This window comes from Parambassis ranga, chromosome 16 (assembly GCF_900634625.1).
Source record: "Parambassis ranga chromosome 16, fParRan2.1, whole genome shotgun sequence".
Classification (NCBI taxonomy): domain Eukaryota; kingdom Metazoa; phylum Chordata; class Actinopteri; family Ambassidae; genus Parambassis; species Parambassis ranga.
The window spans coordinates 14,643,250-14,659,007 of record NC_041036.1 but is presented as its reverse complement, the minus strand read 5'-3'; the positions used below and the strand labels follow the sequence as shown (position 1 = coordinate 14,659,007).

The 15,758-nt window shown below is 40.1% G+C and overlaps 1 protein-coding gene across 1 annotated transcript; it reads left to right on the top strand.

Annotated features, from left to right (window-relative positions):
* The first annotated feature begins 12,766 nt into the window (after positions 1 to 12,766).
* kcnj14 (potassium inwardly rectifying channel subfamily J member 14) lies at positions 12,767 to 15,758 on the top strand. The gene is made up of 3 exons (XM_028425753.1): positions 12,767 to 13,828; positions 14,834 to 15,151; positions 15,531 to 15,758. Exons 1-3 carry the CDS (start codon positions 12,767 to 12,769, stop codon positions 15,756 to 15,758), a joined length of 1,608 nt encoding a protein of 535 aa, XP_028281554.1.

Here is a 15,758-nt window from a genome sequence, read left to right as displayed (position 1 = left end):
TAGAGGTGGCAAAATGAATAAGATAATTATGAACTGTGAAGCCAGGAATTTTGATATTGCTTAACTGTAACATGCAAATATGGAAAAGGGAGTGGGGGTGAAGGAGACTGACAGGGTCTTAGTACAGTGCTGTTTATTTGTCTCTGTCAGAACACATCAATCCCAGTGTGTGCAGACACATTATACAATCTAATTTAATTTACCTGAGCTATGGGCTTTGTTGTTGACCTGGAGTGCCTGTGTTTGTCACTTTAATGTACATCAATCGTTAGTATGCAAATGTGGAAGCTCTACAGATGAGGGTGCAGAAAAATGAGCTTTGCTATGTTGTTGTTGCTGCAAATAATTTTTTTTCTCATCAATTATCATTACTACTCGGTGAAAAAATGGCTGCAATTTACTGATCTGTAAGCTGTAATTTGCCATCTAGTCATCTTCAACAGAATATGACTGAAAGTAAATGATTTCCATTGAAGTCAATGGACTGCATTACACTGAGGTATTTAATTATACTAATTGTGTGCTGTCTCGTAACTGGCACGTGTTAGATTGTGGGGTTTCTGCAGTGCTAAGATATCATGAGATCTAATGGTCCCTGAGGTGTTTTTTGTGCTTCTGTGAGTTCACTAGAGGTTGAGCATGTGAAAACAAAGTGGAGCTTGCGATTAAACACTCACTTCCTTGAAAAAACACACTTTATTATTCTGTATATCTTGATCTATTTATGCAGCACGCCCAAATGACAGTCCCATAACATGTCCAGTCAGTAGGCAGTCACAGAATGACAAACACCCCACACTTACAGCTCCCTAACCTTTTCCTGGCTGTCCTTGCTTTCTTCATTCATTTCATTAATTAGCTTTACCATTTCTGAGCAGTCTGACTGACAAACTGCCTGCTGGTTGACTGTCCTCAGAATCAGCAGCCTTGATTAAATGGGCGGACGTTTTCTTGTTTGACAAATGGTTGTTGGACTGGACTGAATCGCAACTTGTGATGAGTTATTGATCCTCACTACCCCCTCTGTGCCCCTCTTCTGCCGTTCTGTGTCTGCAGTTACACAACAAATTTCTCCTGTTGCCTCGTGCCGAGAGTTTGTTCGGTGTGAGAGCATTCATAAGCGTGGGTGTACCCTAGATTAGTCTGCTTTGCAACATTTAAAATTTACTTAAATTGCATTAATGTAGTCTCTCTGTGTTTAGATAAGGACAGAGCAAAATACAAACGGAGAGCTAAAAAAAATCATCTACCGGTACATTATTCTCAGATTGGCAAAAAAATTCTTTTTGTTTCTTTTTATTCTGAAAACATAATTGTTTAGAAGCAAACGATTCATTGACAAATTGTAGCCTTATAACCTTATTAAGAAATGTTTTTTTTCTGTTTTTTCTGTGTACGCAGTGCAGTTCTGTGTCAGCACCTGAAGTGAGTCTTCAGCTTTAGGACACTACACATTGAAACAATATGCACTTACCCCTGAAATCGCAGAGCGGTAGAGTTGGACCTTGTGTGACCATGACAAAATCTGGAGCTTGTTATATGACACTGAGCATGAGTCCACTGCTCCATCTGCAAAAATTAGCTCAGCCTTTCACAGGCCCATGTGGAACTTTATCATCGCAGCCTGCATCTGAGCAGCCAGCAGGAGACTGAGCTTCTGCTAACCAAGCAGGACTGTGTGGTAATATCATTCACATGATTTTCTGTTAATAATTACAAAGTGAAATGAACTATAAACTACAATCACTTTTATATCCCAGATGCACAAATGAGCCTATACTTTAAAAGGAATTTCTATGTAAACGTGTTGTGCTCCTCTTTTGTTGTCTCCATTTTACCATCTTCCTGGTTGTAAAACACCTGAGGTGTGAAGCTTTAACTTTTAGTGTCGGCACAGCTGCTGATCTGAGATCTTGGCTTGTAATTAGAACCTCAGTAACCAGGTGTGTAGCCCCTGGTCAATTTGCAGCCCTTCAATTAGTTGTTGATTAGTTAATCACTAGTTTAGAATGGCAGAGTCCTTTTTCACTGCAGGCTCACTTGTGGATGCAAAAATAGTTTCAACCTGCCCACTGGTGGCTCTGAATTAGTACTGCAGCCATTCAATGGGAATAATGGACTAATTATGCAATGCCTCAGTGAGGACTGGAGCATTGACCACACGCAAACACACATGTTCCAATCAATCTTTATTTATATAGCACTTTCCGTGCATAAGCCTTGTAACATAAAGTGCTTTCCAGGGATTGCCCCCCCCCCCAACACACACACACAAAACTCATGAAAAGTGGACCAATGAAGCACTGTCATCAGTGATTATCACCTAGCTTTGTACAATGAGAAAACAAAAGTAAAACCTAAAACAAGGCAATATAAATAAAGCAAAATATAATAAAAAATGTCAAAATGTCCTTACCATAAAAACCTAGTGAGGTTAGAAGTAGTTCCATAAATATATATATATATATATTATAAAATAATAAGAGGGCAAAAAGGCTGTGGGTCTCTGTAAAGCACCTAGAGACAATTCTAATGGTAAAGTGCTATACAAATAAAATTGACCTGAATTAAAAGATGAGATACATAGATGCAAAATAATTAATAAAAACCAATAAATGCAGGGAATTCAAATTGTAAATAAGTGAATTATTGTCCTTTGAGAGGCTGTTCCACAGACGAGGCTTGTAATGGAATAATGAGGCCTCCTGGTGTTTTGGTTTTGAAAGCCAGTATCAGAGGACTTAAGGTGTAGGGGGTTCATAGAATTAAAAAAAAAACAAATTTGATAAATAAGAAGGAACAAGACTATAAACCAATAAAAGAATCCTAAAAACAATTTGAAGCTGAGAGGTGAGTGCTGTCTCTCTGGCCTCAGCAGATGTGCAGCAAAGCGCTGATATTCCCTCTAAAGTGTCAAACAGCCATCGTATCAGTTGCCAAAGTCTTGTTGTAAATGAATCGTTGTAAATACCCGTCTGTGAAAGTAAGTCATGATGGAGGCTGAACAGTGGAAATGTTGGCTCACTACTGGTGGTTTCTTGCTTCATTACTTTCCAAACAAGCAAAAGGGAAAGTTTTGTCACAGATGTACATTTTTCTCATTATTTGTTTTAGGCCGCGGATTCTTTAACAGTCTATGAGCATCACTTCAGTTTAGATGGCATGTATGTAATAAAAAGGTCCACTCACAGTAAACAGAGTGTTGTTAGGTATTTTTATTCTTTTATTCTATTCATGATTCATTACCAACAAGGATTATTTAGATTTTAGATGGACCGGAGCATGCAGCGGAGACCTGTGTTTGCACTCACACAGTTTCAATACATGTTCAGTGCCTTTAAAGTTGGCAAAAAAGTCAATTCAAGTAACCATGGCAATCGCAAAGAAACACCTCTCTATCTGTGTGTCATAGAATCAGCTGATTCTGTCAGCATTATAGCCTGGCTCTACTAAAACATGCAGAGATTGTGTCATGTCTGCTGTAATCACGTGCAGGTTAAACAAAAGAGTGAACGATTCCGGGTGTTTTTATGTTTTCATAAATGTTCATCTTTATGAATAACATCCTGGTTGTTCTTCCTGATCATAGTCTGACATCATCGTGCCTTCCCACGTCACTCTCTTTCTGGGTCTCTCTGTCTCCTCCTCCCAAACAGTTTTCCATGGGTCAATTACAAATACAACAGTGTTTTTACACAAACACTTATGCAATTTCAAATGACATGCACTGTCCAGATGTGTGACATTGATTAAGTTTATGTATGCTGAGAATCATCCGCTGCATTAATTGACATATTTTATTAAAAAGGTCAATTCACAGCAGGTTTACAGAGGTTTTTGTTGTTGCATGCAGCTGATTATTTTGGCATCTAGTGATGTCTCTTCATCACTGTTTTCCCTCAGTCCTCTGATCCCTATTTCCATTGAATGACTGAGCTCATGACATCATAGGTCATTTCTTGGGCTCCTTGACTGAGATTAAATCAGATTAAACGGTAAACAGACACACTTTGTCTCTCTCTCTCTCTGTCTGTGCCTATCTCACTCCCTCCCTCCCCTTCTCTCTCTCTCTCCCTTTCATACACACTTGCAACTATAACTCTACATTAATATTTATCCATTAAATTAGCTTTGTAGTCCTTTAGAGGCTATAGAAAATATTGCATACTTATTTAAATTCTGCCAAAATATGCCATTTTGTGTTAATCTGATAAATTCAGATCTAATCTTTGCTAAATTACAGAAAATCCAGGATTATTCGTTTTTACGACCTTACAAGTAAATGATCAATTAGCCTACACTTTTTTTTTGTTTGGTTATTTAACAGTAAATGAAGCCTTGAAATATTTACCTTCACATAGAAACCTACTATTTTGGTCAGGTTTCTGTTTCTTTCCTTTTTAACATGAAATCAAACTTAAATAATCCTAATAATGCATGTAGTACTTCTTAACATAGTCCCATATTTTATTCGAGTTCTGTGTAATGTCATGAATCACGAGCCGTTTATGACAAGGTCACTCCGGCATTCCGGAGAGGCGCGTGCTGGTCTCTCATTGGGGACAGATAGCATCGTGACGTGAACGCGCTCGTCCAAGACCTGAGGGCTCGCGGACTGACGGCCAGTACAGCTCGCGCCGTGCTTTTTATTTATATAAAAAAAGACAGAAAGAAACAGAAATGGACAGACCGTTAACTTTAATACGGAAATTAAAAAGTGACGTAGTGCTGATCTAACAGGAGGAGAGTGTCGGTGCGGGGTAAGTGCTGGCTGAATTTCACTGCGCAGGAAGTTGTCAAACTGTTCTGTTTAGAATTATTTTATTGGCTTTTTTGACATTTGTATCGACGACATGTTTATGTTTCGATGCTGTTTATTTTTAAAAGCTCGGAAGAGAGAATACTGTCCTCGGGTTATGAATGTGTTCTTACTTCTGGCTCCAAATGGAACATGAAAGTCTGATCATTCCTGACCTCTGTCAGCTTTAAGCTTGTAATGTGTCACAGGCCAAATTAATGTTCCGTAAACAGAAGAACACTCACTGTTGTTCCTTCTGATGTTTTACAATTATATTAAAAATATTTAATATGTGACAGTAGCTGCTGGTTAATCTTACCTTGATGTAGGTGATCAAATAATGAGATGTCAGAGCGCACTGAGCAGATAGGGTGGCCCACAGAGATAAGTCTGCCGTGATGATTCTGCCGCTAATCCTTTTTGTGGGTTTTTTTTTTTGAGTTGTGATCTGATAGAATATGTCTTATCTTGCGTTTTTAACTAATATAATTTAAGGGAGATAAAAACATGAAACAAATGAAAACTGCAGTATGGTATGTTGTGAATGCCCAAAATATAGGAGGTTGATGTTAAGTATCAATTTATAAGGTGACGGGTGCTAAAGGCTGACTATGCTATAAATACCCATAAAATTATCAAACCTACAATAAACGGGGAAAAGCTGATGAAGTACATGCTAAGATACTGTTTTTGTTTCTATTATGCATCAATCTTCTAAAATCCTTAAGCCAGTTCTTCCATTAATGCTTGATGTGATGTGATTTCTCTGATGGTAAATTCCTACATTTTGCCAATGTTGTGTTTATTTTGTTTGTGTCAAATTAATATGTTAGTATATATAATATATGAAAACCATATATAAGCATGCCACATGCAAACAGTTGATTCACCAGTGTATTATAATACGGGGTGTTATGAGCAAGCTAATGGAGCAGTTGGTTACATCCTAAAAACCTGTCGCCGGAGCCTGGGCTTTGTCTTGGACCATTGCATTCTCACTTTACTTCCACACACTTTACATGTTATATTATAGTATGCTGTTGTTTGAGCTATATGCTCTGAACAGATGGGATGATATGTTGTGTATTTGTGCAGTGGGCTATCTAGATCTCTGGGGACACGAGAATTAGCAGTGACAGGGTGCACCATGAATATTGGATTATTCCTCAAAGTTTAAAGTAATGGAAAAATGTTTTGAACTGTCTGGCAATTAACACTACTTCAACTACTACAACTGGAGATCAAGCATGTGTCCATTCCATGAGCCTTTTAATGCTGTTTTTGGTGGTGATGATGTGCTGGGTTGCAGTGCATCCACTTGGGAAGTAAATTTACCTAGACTAAATTAGAAAAAAAGTATTTAGGAAAAAAAGTGTAGCGGCGAGTTTTAACCAGGCCACTGCAACCTGCACCATCTTAACTCCCCAGATTAACATTTGTTCATCATCACACAATGACCTCTCACCACTGAAGGCAGAGGGAGGGAGAGCAGCAGAACTGTTTCAATTAGATGGAATAAGGCTGGGTGCCAGGATGGGTCCACACTTATTGCGTATTGCTTAGTGCTTATTTTGCTCTTATTTTTAAGTGTTCTCATAAATGAGTGTGCGTGTGTGTTTTATTGCAGCATCTAAATTGTGACAAACTTTTACCTTTTTCTAATTTATTTTATAGTTTATTAAGAACAGTCATGAATCCGCAAAAACAAAACAAAAACAGTGTCATAGACACCAGATTATGGATTTTAACCAGGAGCTGGACCAGTTTGCGGTTTCCAGAGGCGAGAGTTTGATCTCAGTCTTGACAGGGACACAACCTAAGCACAGCTGCTCAAATTATTTAACTGAAGGTGATAAACTATGGCTCTAAGTGACAACTCAAAAATAGCTGATACAATCTTATTTTACAATCATAGTTAAGTAATTCACAACGTTACAGCTGTGCCATGAACATGAATGCATACAAATCTCATTCTATGGATCCTGTGCTATGCTGTGCTTTTCTATGAGAATTATGAGAGCAGATGTATAATTGATCTACCAAATAAATTGACAAGAGAGCTTTAGTATTGTCTGGCTATTAGGGGGTCTGTGCTTTAGTTGAAGAGAAGTGTTTACTATACTCCTCATAGGCCTGCTCTTCATCTCTGTGTGAATTCTAGTGGCTTGAGCTTAAATTAGCAGCTGCTCGCATAACACAGTGTGCAACAGAACAGTCAGAGGTTCAGCTGAGGTTTAAATGTAGCCAGGAAATGTAGTCTTCCTTTTATCCCTGGTTGTGAAGGATCCACCTGGCTATCCCAAGAGTTTTTGTGTACCAGTAATGGCTGGCTGCAAATGGAACTTTGTCAGATCATATCAAGTCCAGCGGTTGCTGAACACCAGCAGCAGGATGGTGTCAAGTCGAGAGGCAGAAAGACAGGGGATTACCCACAGTTCTACCAGGTGAAATATGAGGGTGCACCACAAAGGCTGCCCCTTCAAAGGATAAAGCTACTGAATGAAGTCACATGACTCCTTCTTTAACCAATATTGTCATGCCCAATTATAATATTATCTAATATTCAGTTGGATTTTAATCTTCATGATGCAATATCCATTACCGCTTGGCAGTCGGATTCTGCAACCATCAGCTGCAGCTATGAAACATGCTCTATTGATCAGATACTAAAAAGGTCGCTGCAGTGTGGTAATGTGTTTGTTTTCAAGCATTGCCTTTAGAACTTATGCAAAAGCATCTTTGCCCACATAGAACATTAAAATCTACCTTATGAAGTAAATCTGAATAGATGGATGCTCATACAGTGGAAGAAGTGGTGAGAAATAGACCTGGCAGTGCGCCCTTTGACACTAAAATAGAGAAAGACCCAATCTATGCCCTGATTTCTAACCTCCATTGATCAATAGGAGGTATTGATGTCTCCATATTTGCATTGTGGTTTCACAATGTAGAGGGTCACTCAGGTCTTATGTTGTACACAGTGTACACAGTAAACCTTGTCAAACTATTAATGAAATATGAAATACTCCACATAAGCATATGAACCAGGACAGCTCTGTCAGTGATAGGAGAGTTAGGCTGTGAAATGAAGTTTGTTCAATGATACAGAAATCATATTCTCTGCAAACCTAATCTGGCCACATAACACCTTAATATGGTCAGATAATCTGGATAGAAAGAGGACAGGGGCGGTGCCTCCGAGAGAAAGCGAGAGAGAGAGACAAAATGCATGGTGACAGGTTCAGTGTGAAAGAAACAACTGAAATATAGATGGCAGAAATGTAAAAACATGCATGGGAACACAAACCATAAACTGATGTTTCGTCTATGTAGTACTTAAAATAATTGCTGATTTAAACTGGTAAGAGATGTAATGCCATTACCCCTTTAGCATCAGTGGCTACATAATAAAGCACATACGAAGCACTTCTTTATGTTAACAGTCATTTTTGCATTATCATTAGCTGCTGTCAGGGATAAATTAGTATATGTTTATAATGTGATTAAATTAATTTAGCTTACTCTAGTTAATGAAGTCCATCAAAGTCAAGTCAAAGTCAAAGTCAGCCTGATTGTCAAATCTGCTATATGTGCTGGACATACAGAGAATTGAAATTGCGTTACTCTTCACTCCGCAACATATAACATATAACTAAAAACTTAAGATAAATATAAAGTGTAAAAAAAGTGTACCTACAATGAAGCACACACAAAATGCAAGGCACAAAATGAAGGCACAATGCAGTAAGAGTGCAAAAGATGTATAGTGCAAGACAGTGCAGTTGGCATAATGTAAACAGTCCAGGAATAGTTTAAGTTATAGCAGCTTATATGAGACTGGTATGACATGACCATGCTAGTAAAGATAATTATGACTGTGGCCTTTTGCTGTGTATAAAATACACAAGCATTCACTCCTTCCTTTCACCTTCCTCTGATGTGAAGAAATCAGGTGCAAAAATGTCCTAGTTTGTAGAGTGTCAAATGCAAAACCCAGATCATGGTGTTGGTCAATAAAATAGACCAGAGATGGTGTAATTTTAAGCTTCATTATCATCATTCAACAGCTGCATTTCCTCAAGTCAAAGTTGAAGTCATCGTCTTCACTTGACCAGAATGGCCACCCAACACAAATGTTTACATCTGATTAATCAATTCTAAAAACAGTTGATTTACTTATATTTCTGCTTATTGCTAAATCACATGTACACCCACAGGCAATAATAGTCTGATCACCATGCCCGACCCTCATCATATAAGGCAGGACTGCAGATCACACACATGACACTTAACATAAACAGATGTCCCACGTACCTCCAGTGTATGCTCACACATGAAGTGTCATTTAACATATTTGCCACCTCATCTCGATAAGGTTAGGCAAGACAAGGACACGTGCACTCTCACGTTGCGTGTACACACAAACTTCCATCATCACCTCCTCCAGCTACTGTTGTCGGTTGTCCAGTGACAAGTGAGCCCAGTAACAGAGATAGCAGACATGAGAGCTAGTACATTTGGTGGCATGAACTACACTAAAGGGCAACAAAGGTCATTAAGACCAGGTCTGCTGTTAACTAATTTGTTAAATAACAGACAAGAAAGAAGAACTTGAATCAGTCTTTGCCAGTTATTGTTTTGTGGAAATTGGGATGTTAGAAAACATCCTGGTCCTGTTTGAGTTCAGATTTGTTCCGGTATTTACACAAACGTGTCTAGTGAATAAACTACAACAGTAATTTAATGTGCCCTTTTTAGTACATTCTGCAGTGTAACAACCCAATTAAAGCATTTTCCTTATTTGTTCGGAGGTCATATATATCAGTTTTGTACATCTGAGCAAACCTTTTTCATTGTAGTAGTTTTATGCTTGTTCCTCTGTCCTACTCTTTACTATTCAGAGAATTTGGAATTTGATAAAGCCAGACATTTTTTTATGTGTGTGTTTTTATGTTACTGAAACTGGCCAAAAGCGTGTGCTGCTTTATTGCTAATATGTTTGGAACATGGAGTTCTGACATTAGTTAGATTATCAGTGACTTATTTGCATGTAGTCTTAGACAGTGCCATAAGAAATGGAATATCTGTGCCTTTATTTCTATAACAGTAGTGATTGTTATGTAAGTCCCCTGAGGATTAGCAAAACCATTGGTGAGATTGCCGGAGTCACGAGCATGGCTATAATCCACAACAGATTGTCATCTTCACAGCAAGATATGCTGCCTCTCCACTCCCAACAAACCCAGAGTCCTGGTTCATCCCAGTCCATCATCTGAGCCTCAGTCCCTGTCTCAACATTTTCCCCAAGAAATCCTCCCTTCCTGTCAGCTGTCTTTAAGCCATTCAAGGATTAATCCCTCTGTACCACTTAGTATGACCCAGAAAAAGGTCTCTGCCATGTAGAACTGTGAGATCCATCAGTGGCTTTTTCATAATACGTTAACTTTGTAACTCTTTGTTTTCACTTAAAACTTCAAGGAATGTTTTATTGAACTATAACAGGAATGATGAACAGATTAAGTTTAGTTACCGGTTTTCAGACTCCATGTCAGATTTCAATGGCGTATATGACAATAATGATATCAAGTTCACCTCTAAAGAAAAAGACAGTAGTTAACAAACTCTGAGTTTTCACTGTTTTTCTTCACTGTCTGGTTGTGCAGGTACAACAGGACGAATTTACACCAGAGTTTCAGAGTCCGTCAGGTTAAGCCTGCCCACATCCAGGTACCGAGTGTAAGAAACCAAAGAGACAGAATATTGCTGGTAAGCTTGTGATCTAAAACCATTTACATATTTATTATAACTTAAAGATATGAGCTTGTCAACAAGATGATGTATCTCTTTTATCGGTTTTTCTGATAACTCACATTTTCATTCTCTTTTTGTATGTCCTTTTTTTTCAAGACCAACAGTGTTTTAGACGTGAAGGTTCTAAAGCAAAGGAATACAAAACAGACCTGGACATCTCAGTGAAGAGCAAAAACCACCAGCAGACTGTTCCTTTGTCTTCTTATGTGATTCTACCACCCCCCTCCTAGAGTAAAAGCTCAATGCTTTCAATGAACATGTGTCACAAAGGGAGGCCAACATACAAGTGAAGATGAACCCTTATGTCACCTCTCACTTCAGGCGGGATCTCTTTCCCCATTTCTATTTGTTGTAGACTTTTGTCCCCCTCTGCTATTACAGGTTGAAAGTAATGACTTCTTCTATATTTGCACTGTTATAGCAGTGGGTGTCTATTGTTTAGCTGTTTTCTGGTGTACTTGCAGCAGTGCAGGGTTATGATGACTGATGATGTCCTCGGGCTGCTAAATGATGTCATGTTTAATACACTTTTGTGTATTTCTCATGATTAAGATGTAGGGTGGTCTGGAAATGGATTGACAAGGTAAATACTAATACAAGCATATCTTTTAATTACCAGATATACAGTGATTGCACTGAAAAAATATATAGACGACATTTTGCACTTGAAAGCATGCTTATTTAGAAAGTAGCTTTTGGTTTGCTTCAAAGATTCTTTAACGTAGTTCAAGTCAGATCCATTTGAGCGAAATCTCTGGTGCTCACATATCCTTTTGCAATGTGGTTCAAACAGAAAAGAGACTTCATCCACAAATCCAGTTATCTCAGCCATCTTATTTATCAACACTTCTCCTTCTGTGGCACACTTCTGAGCTCTCAACTTTGGCACCTGACCTGCAGAGAAATGTAAAAAAAGCGCCCCAGGTGACCTGTGTACTTACCTTTTCCTACCATAGAAATCTTGTAATTTTGGAGATCAGTAATCATTCTTTGCTGTTTTTCTCCCCTCTTCTCATCTTTCGTCAGGCGTAGGGGATTTCTCAGCCGTAATGCTGAGCTGTAATGAGGTATGTCTGCTCTGAGATGCTAGCTGTTGCAGGTGATTGTTAACAGCAGTGTGTAGTTTAGGTCAATATTACCCATACAGCAGTCAGTACAAACAAGCAAGACTTTAACAAAGTGACAATGGCCATCAATCAGATATGTAGACACTTAGAGAGAAAATCTGAAATTGTTAAAGCAGTCACATGACCGATCAGGAAATGGCAAACAAAACATGGTTCTTTCAGCTGGGGCCCCCTGTTGGGCATTGACTTGTGAAGACAACAGCCAGTTACAAACAAGTTTTCAGCCAGTTGAAACCGACTTGTGTATGCCACATTCAATTCTGTATTTGAATGACAAATAATGAGCAGGTGCTTGATTGTGTTGTATTGCTTGTTTCCTCATGCCTTTACCAAGGGCTCGTGAAACTGGGAAGAACTGTGATCGTAAGAACTGGCATGTTTCTTTGCAATTTTTGACTGCATGTTGGAAATTATTGTCCATTTTGTCCAGTTTTTAAGTAATTTGACATTCTTGTATAAGTCTTAGTCTTGTATAAGTGTTATTGTAGGTAGCCTACTATGGGCTGTATATCCTTAAGATGTTTCCATGTTCTCCATCTTTCTACCCGGTTTTTAGCATCGATCACTTGATGCCTGCTTGAGCCAAGACCCCAGGGTTTTCCTTTTGTTTTGAACTGTGCAGAACCAATCCTGCATGTTTCTGTAACCTATGTTCAGGTTAAGCCAGCCCTACTGCTTCTTGTCTGCTCATAGAATTGGAGTCTTGAGGATATGGTTGACATCCATCTTTTCAGCGCACCTTACTGGCTGGTAATAAATGCACTTGAACTTAAGCCCACTCCTGCTTTGCTGAGGGCCCAATCATTAAAAAGGATTGACTGTTCCAGGAAACAGAATTTCAGCTTGTGGAAAAGACACTGAAACAAGTGACGAACCACCTCTGGAGGGTATTATCCTCTGGTTACCATTCAGTACTATGGACCTGCATTCTCTTTAAGACTTATTGAAAGACAGTGTTGTTTGCACTACATATTACTTCACTGACTCTACCATTTTAATAATTAAGAGAAATACTGCAACGTTGTAGCAGATGATGGGAGCAGCACGTGTGAAACGGCGCTTCAGTGCTGTGGTGGATGGGCCAGTGGAGGAGGAGGAGGTCATGAGGCTGGCACAGAGTGCTGCAGATACACCCAGGGCAGGGGGGAGCCCAACAGGGTCAGGTACTCCAAGCACCCCCTCCCCGACCCACAACCTCAATGGCAAAGCTCTAACTCTTCAAAGCAACACCAACAATGCACGGAGGCAGAGTGCCATTGGAGGACCAGCTGGAGGAGATGCAGAAGGAGAAGGTGGAGTGAGAGCAGGACGAATGTGCTCAGGGCCAAGGTGTGGAAGAGGCAGTAGTGTAGGGGGGAGAGGGGAAGGCCGATCTTCATCAGAACAGGATTCATTCTCTTTCCCCTCCACTACCAGCCGCCGGCGCAGCAGGCGCCCAAGCCGCCGGCCCCGGCAACGCTTTGTGGGCAAGGACGGACGCTGCAACGTCACCTTCGTCAACATGAGCGAAAGGGGCCAGCGGTATCTCAGCGACCTCTTCACCACCTGTGTGGACATCCGCTGGCGCTGGATGTTGGTCATCTTCACTCTCTCCTTCCTTCTCTCCTGGCTGCTCTTTGGATTTGCCTTCTGGCTCATTGCCTCTGCACACGGGGACCTCTCCATTCGGCTTAACCCCAGCTCAGGTTCCTCTCCAGAATCAGGAGAAGCCAGCACTGGAGGAGAGTCTGATAGAGAGGCGGTGGTTGAGGAGCCATGCTTCCTCCAGGTGAACAGCTTCATGGCGGCCTTTCTGTTCTCCTTAGAGACGCAGACATCTATCGGTTACGGATTCAGAAGTGTGACCGAGGAATGCCCAATGGCGGTGGTGGCGGTCGTTTTGCAGTGCATTGTGGGCTGCATTATTGACGCCTTCATCATCGGGGCAGTCATGGCGAAGATTGCCAAGCCCAAGAAGCGCAATGAGACGCTGGTGTTCTCTGACACAGCTGTTGTGGCACTGAGGGATGGAAAACTCTGCATGATGTGGAGGGTTGGAAACCTACGCAAGAGCCACCTGGTAGAGGCGCACGTGAGAGCACAACTACTGAAGGTAAGTGAAAGAAATGTGAAAAGAGAAACAGACAAACCTTTTAACGAAACAGGCACAAAATTTTGATTGTAAAAACGACTGGGAAAAGAGGAAAAAGTACCAAATAATAGACTTTGCCTGCAGGGAGGGGAGAAAGGTTGCATTGGAGAGGGAGCACAGAGACCATCTGGCCTGTATTCTGTGGACCGTAATGAGAGCTTGTTTTATTTTCCCTCAGGGGTTAGGAAGATTTACCATGGATTAACTTGCCTCCACTTCTTTAACTGAGGACCATTGTCCTTTGCCATCTCAATTTCCCCTTGTATACTGTCTCTATGTGGGTTAGATGATTGTGTATACTAACTTAGACTATTGCCTATGTGTAGGTAGTTCTATACATCTTTTGTTTTTTTTGTGAATATTTTGTCTGCATCATTGTTGTGTGCAAAGGTATGTGTGTATCTAGCATAGGTCAAAATCTGTGGGACATTGGAGCTACAGCACAGACAATTTGATCTTTTAATAGCGCGACCATATCAAAGTGCAAACAGGGCAGATAGGATTAAGTTTGCAAGGATCAAAGAAATGCAATTCTAAATGCTGGGATTGTTCCATAGAAAGGGATGGGTGGGTGATAAGCCTATAGTGGTGTGACTAAGTACTTTGCCCAGTCAAATTCATACAATAACCACGTATTAAGCTTTTGGATCAAGATAAGACATTTAATTCACAACGCTTTTCTCAGGTTACCTTATAAAATGTATTAAAGCTTTGTAATTGTATTAAATAAATATGTTCTTAAATGAGGGGGTGAAGCAGATGAGGGGGATGAGGCAGGTGAACTTCTATTCCATTTTAGCCACAATCATAATTGTATTAATTAGTGTTCTATTGTACTTGATTACATTTTGTTTATCGTAGCTTTTGTTTTATTTTGGAAATCATTCCTACTCTTACCACATATAAGTCAATGAAGATCTAATGTGGAAAGTTTTATTTTGCTCTCTGTTTCCAACCTGCTTTCAGCCAAGGGTGACACCCGAGGGAGAATTCCTCCCATTGGACAACATAGATATCAACGTGGGTTTTGACACTGGCACCGACCGCATCTTTTTGGTCTCACCAGTGACAATTGTCCACGAAATCAATGATGAGTCACCTTTCTTTGAGATTGACCAAAAGACCCTGGAGAATGACTCTGATCTGGAGGTGGTGGTCATACTTGAGGGTATGGTGGAGGCCACAGCCATGACCACGCAGTGCCGCAGCTCCTATCTGGCTTCGGAAATTCTCTGGGGACATCGTTTTGAACCAGTGCTCTTTGAAAGGAAAGATGGCTACCAGGTCAGAAAGAAGGAAATGCCATTAATTTTTGTACATATGTTTTAATCTCTGCAGTAGGAATCTATTGGATGTCTCCAAATATTCACTTCAGTAATAACCACAACATTTTTTTTTTGTCATTCACAGTTCTCAAACATATAAGTACATAAGTATTCAGTATAGGGGTTTGCCAGCTTCAATGATACTTTTGTTTAGAGCCTGTTATTCAATCCTAGCATGATAACATGCTAAACTAAGGCAGGAGCTGTCACATTCCTGTTCCTCGTTGCAACAAGGTACAGGATCTTCTTAGAGGCAGTCTGTGTTAAAAGGTAGCAAGTGTTAAGTGACGAAACATCAGCATTAGCACTTAAACATTCTTGTCCTCTCTTTTTTCCAGGTGGACTACTCATTTTTCAATCGGACATATGAAGTTTTAAACACACCTTCATGCAGTGCTAAAGAGCTAGCTGAGCAGTACATTCAAAGCTCACGCTCATCATTCTGTTACGAGAACGAAGTGGCTCTACAGCTCGCCTCCCCTAATGACGAGCCAGATCAAGGCCCTGAGTGTCCCTCCACACCGGGCCAAAGGCCATCGCTTGCAGAGCATCTCCACTACAACTGA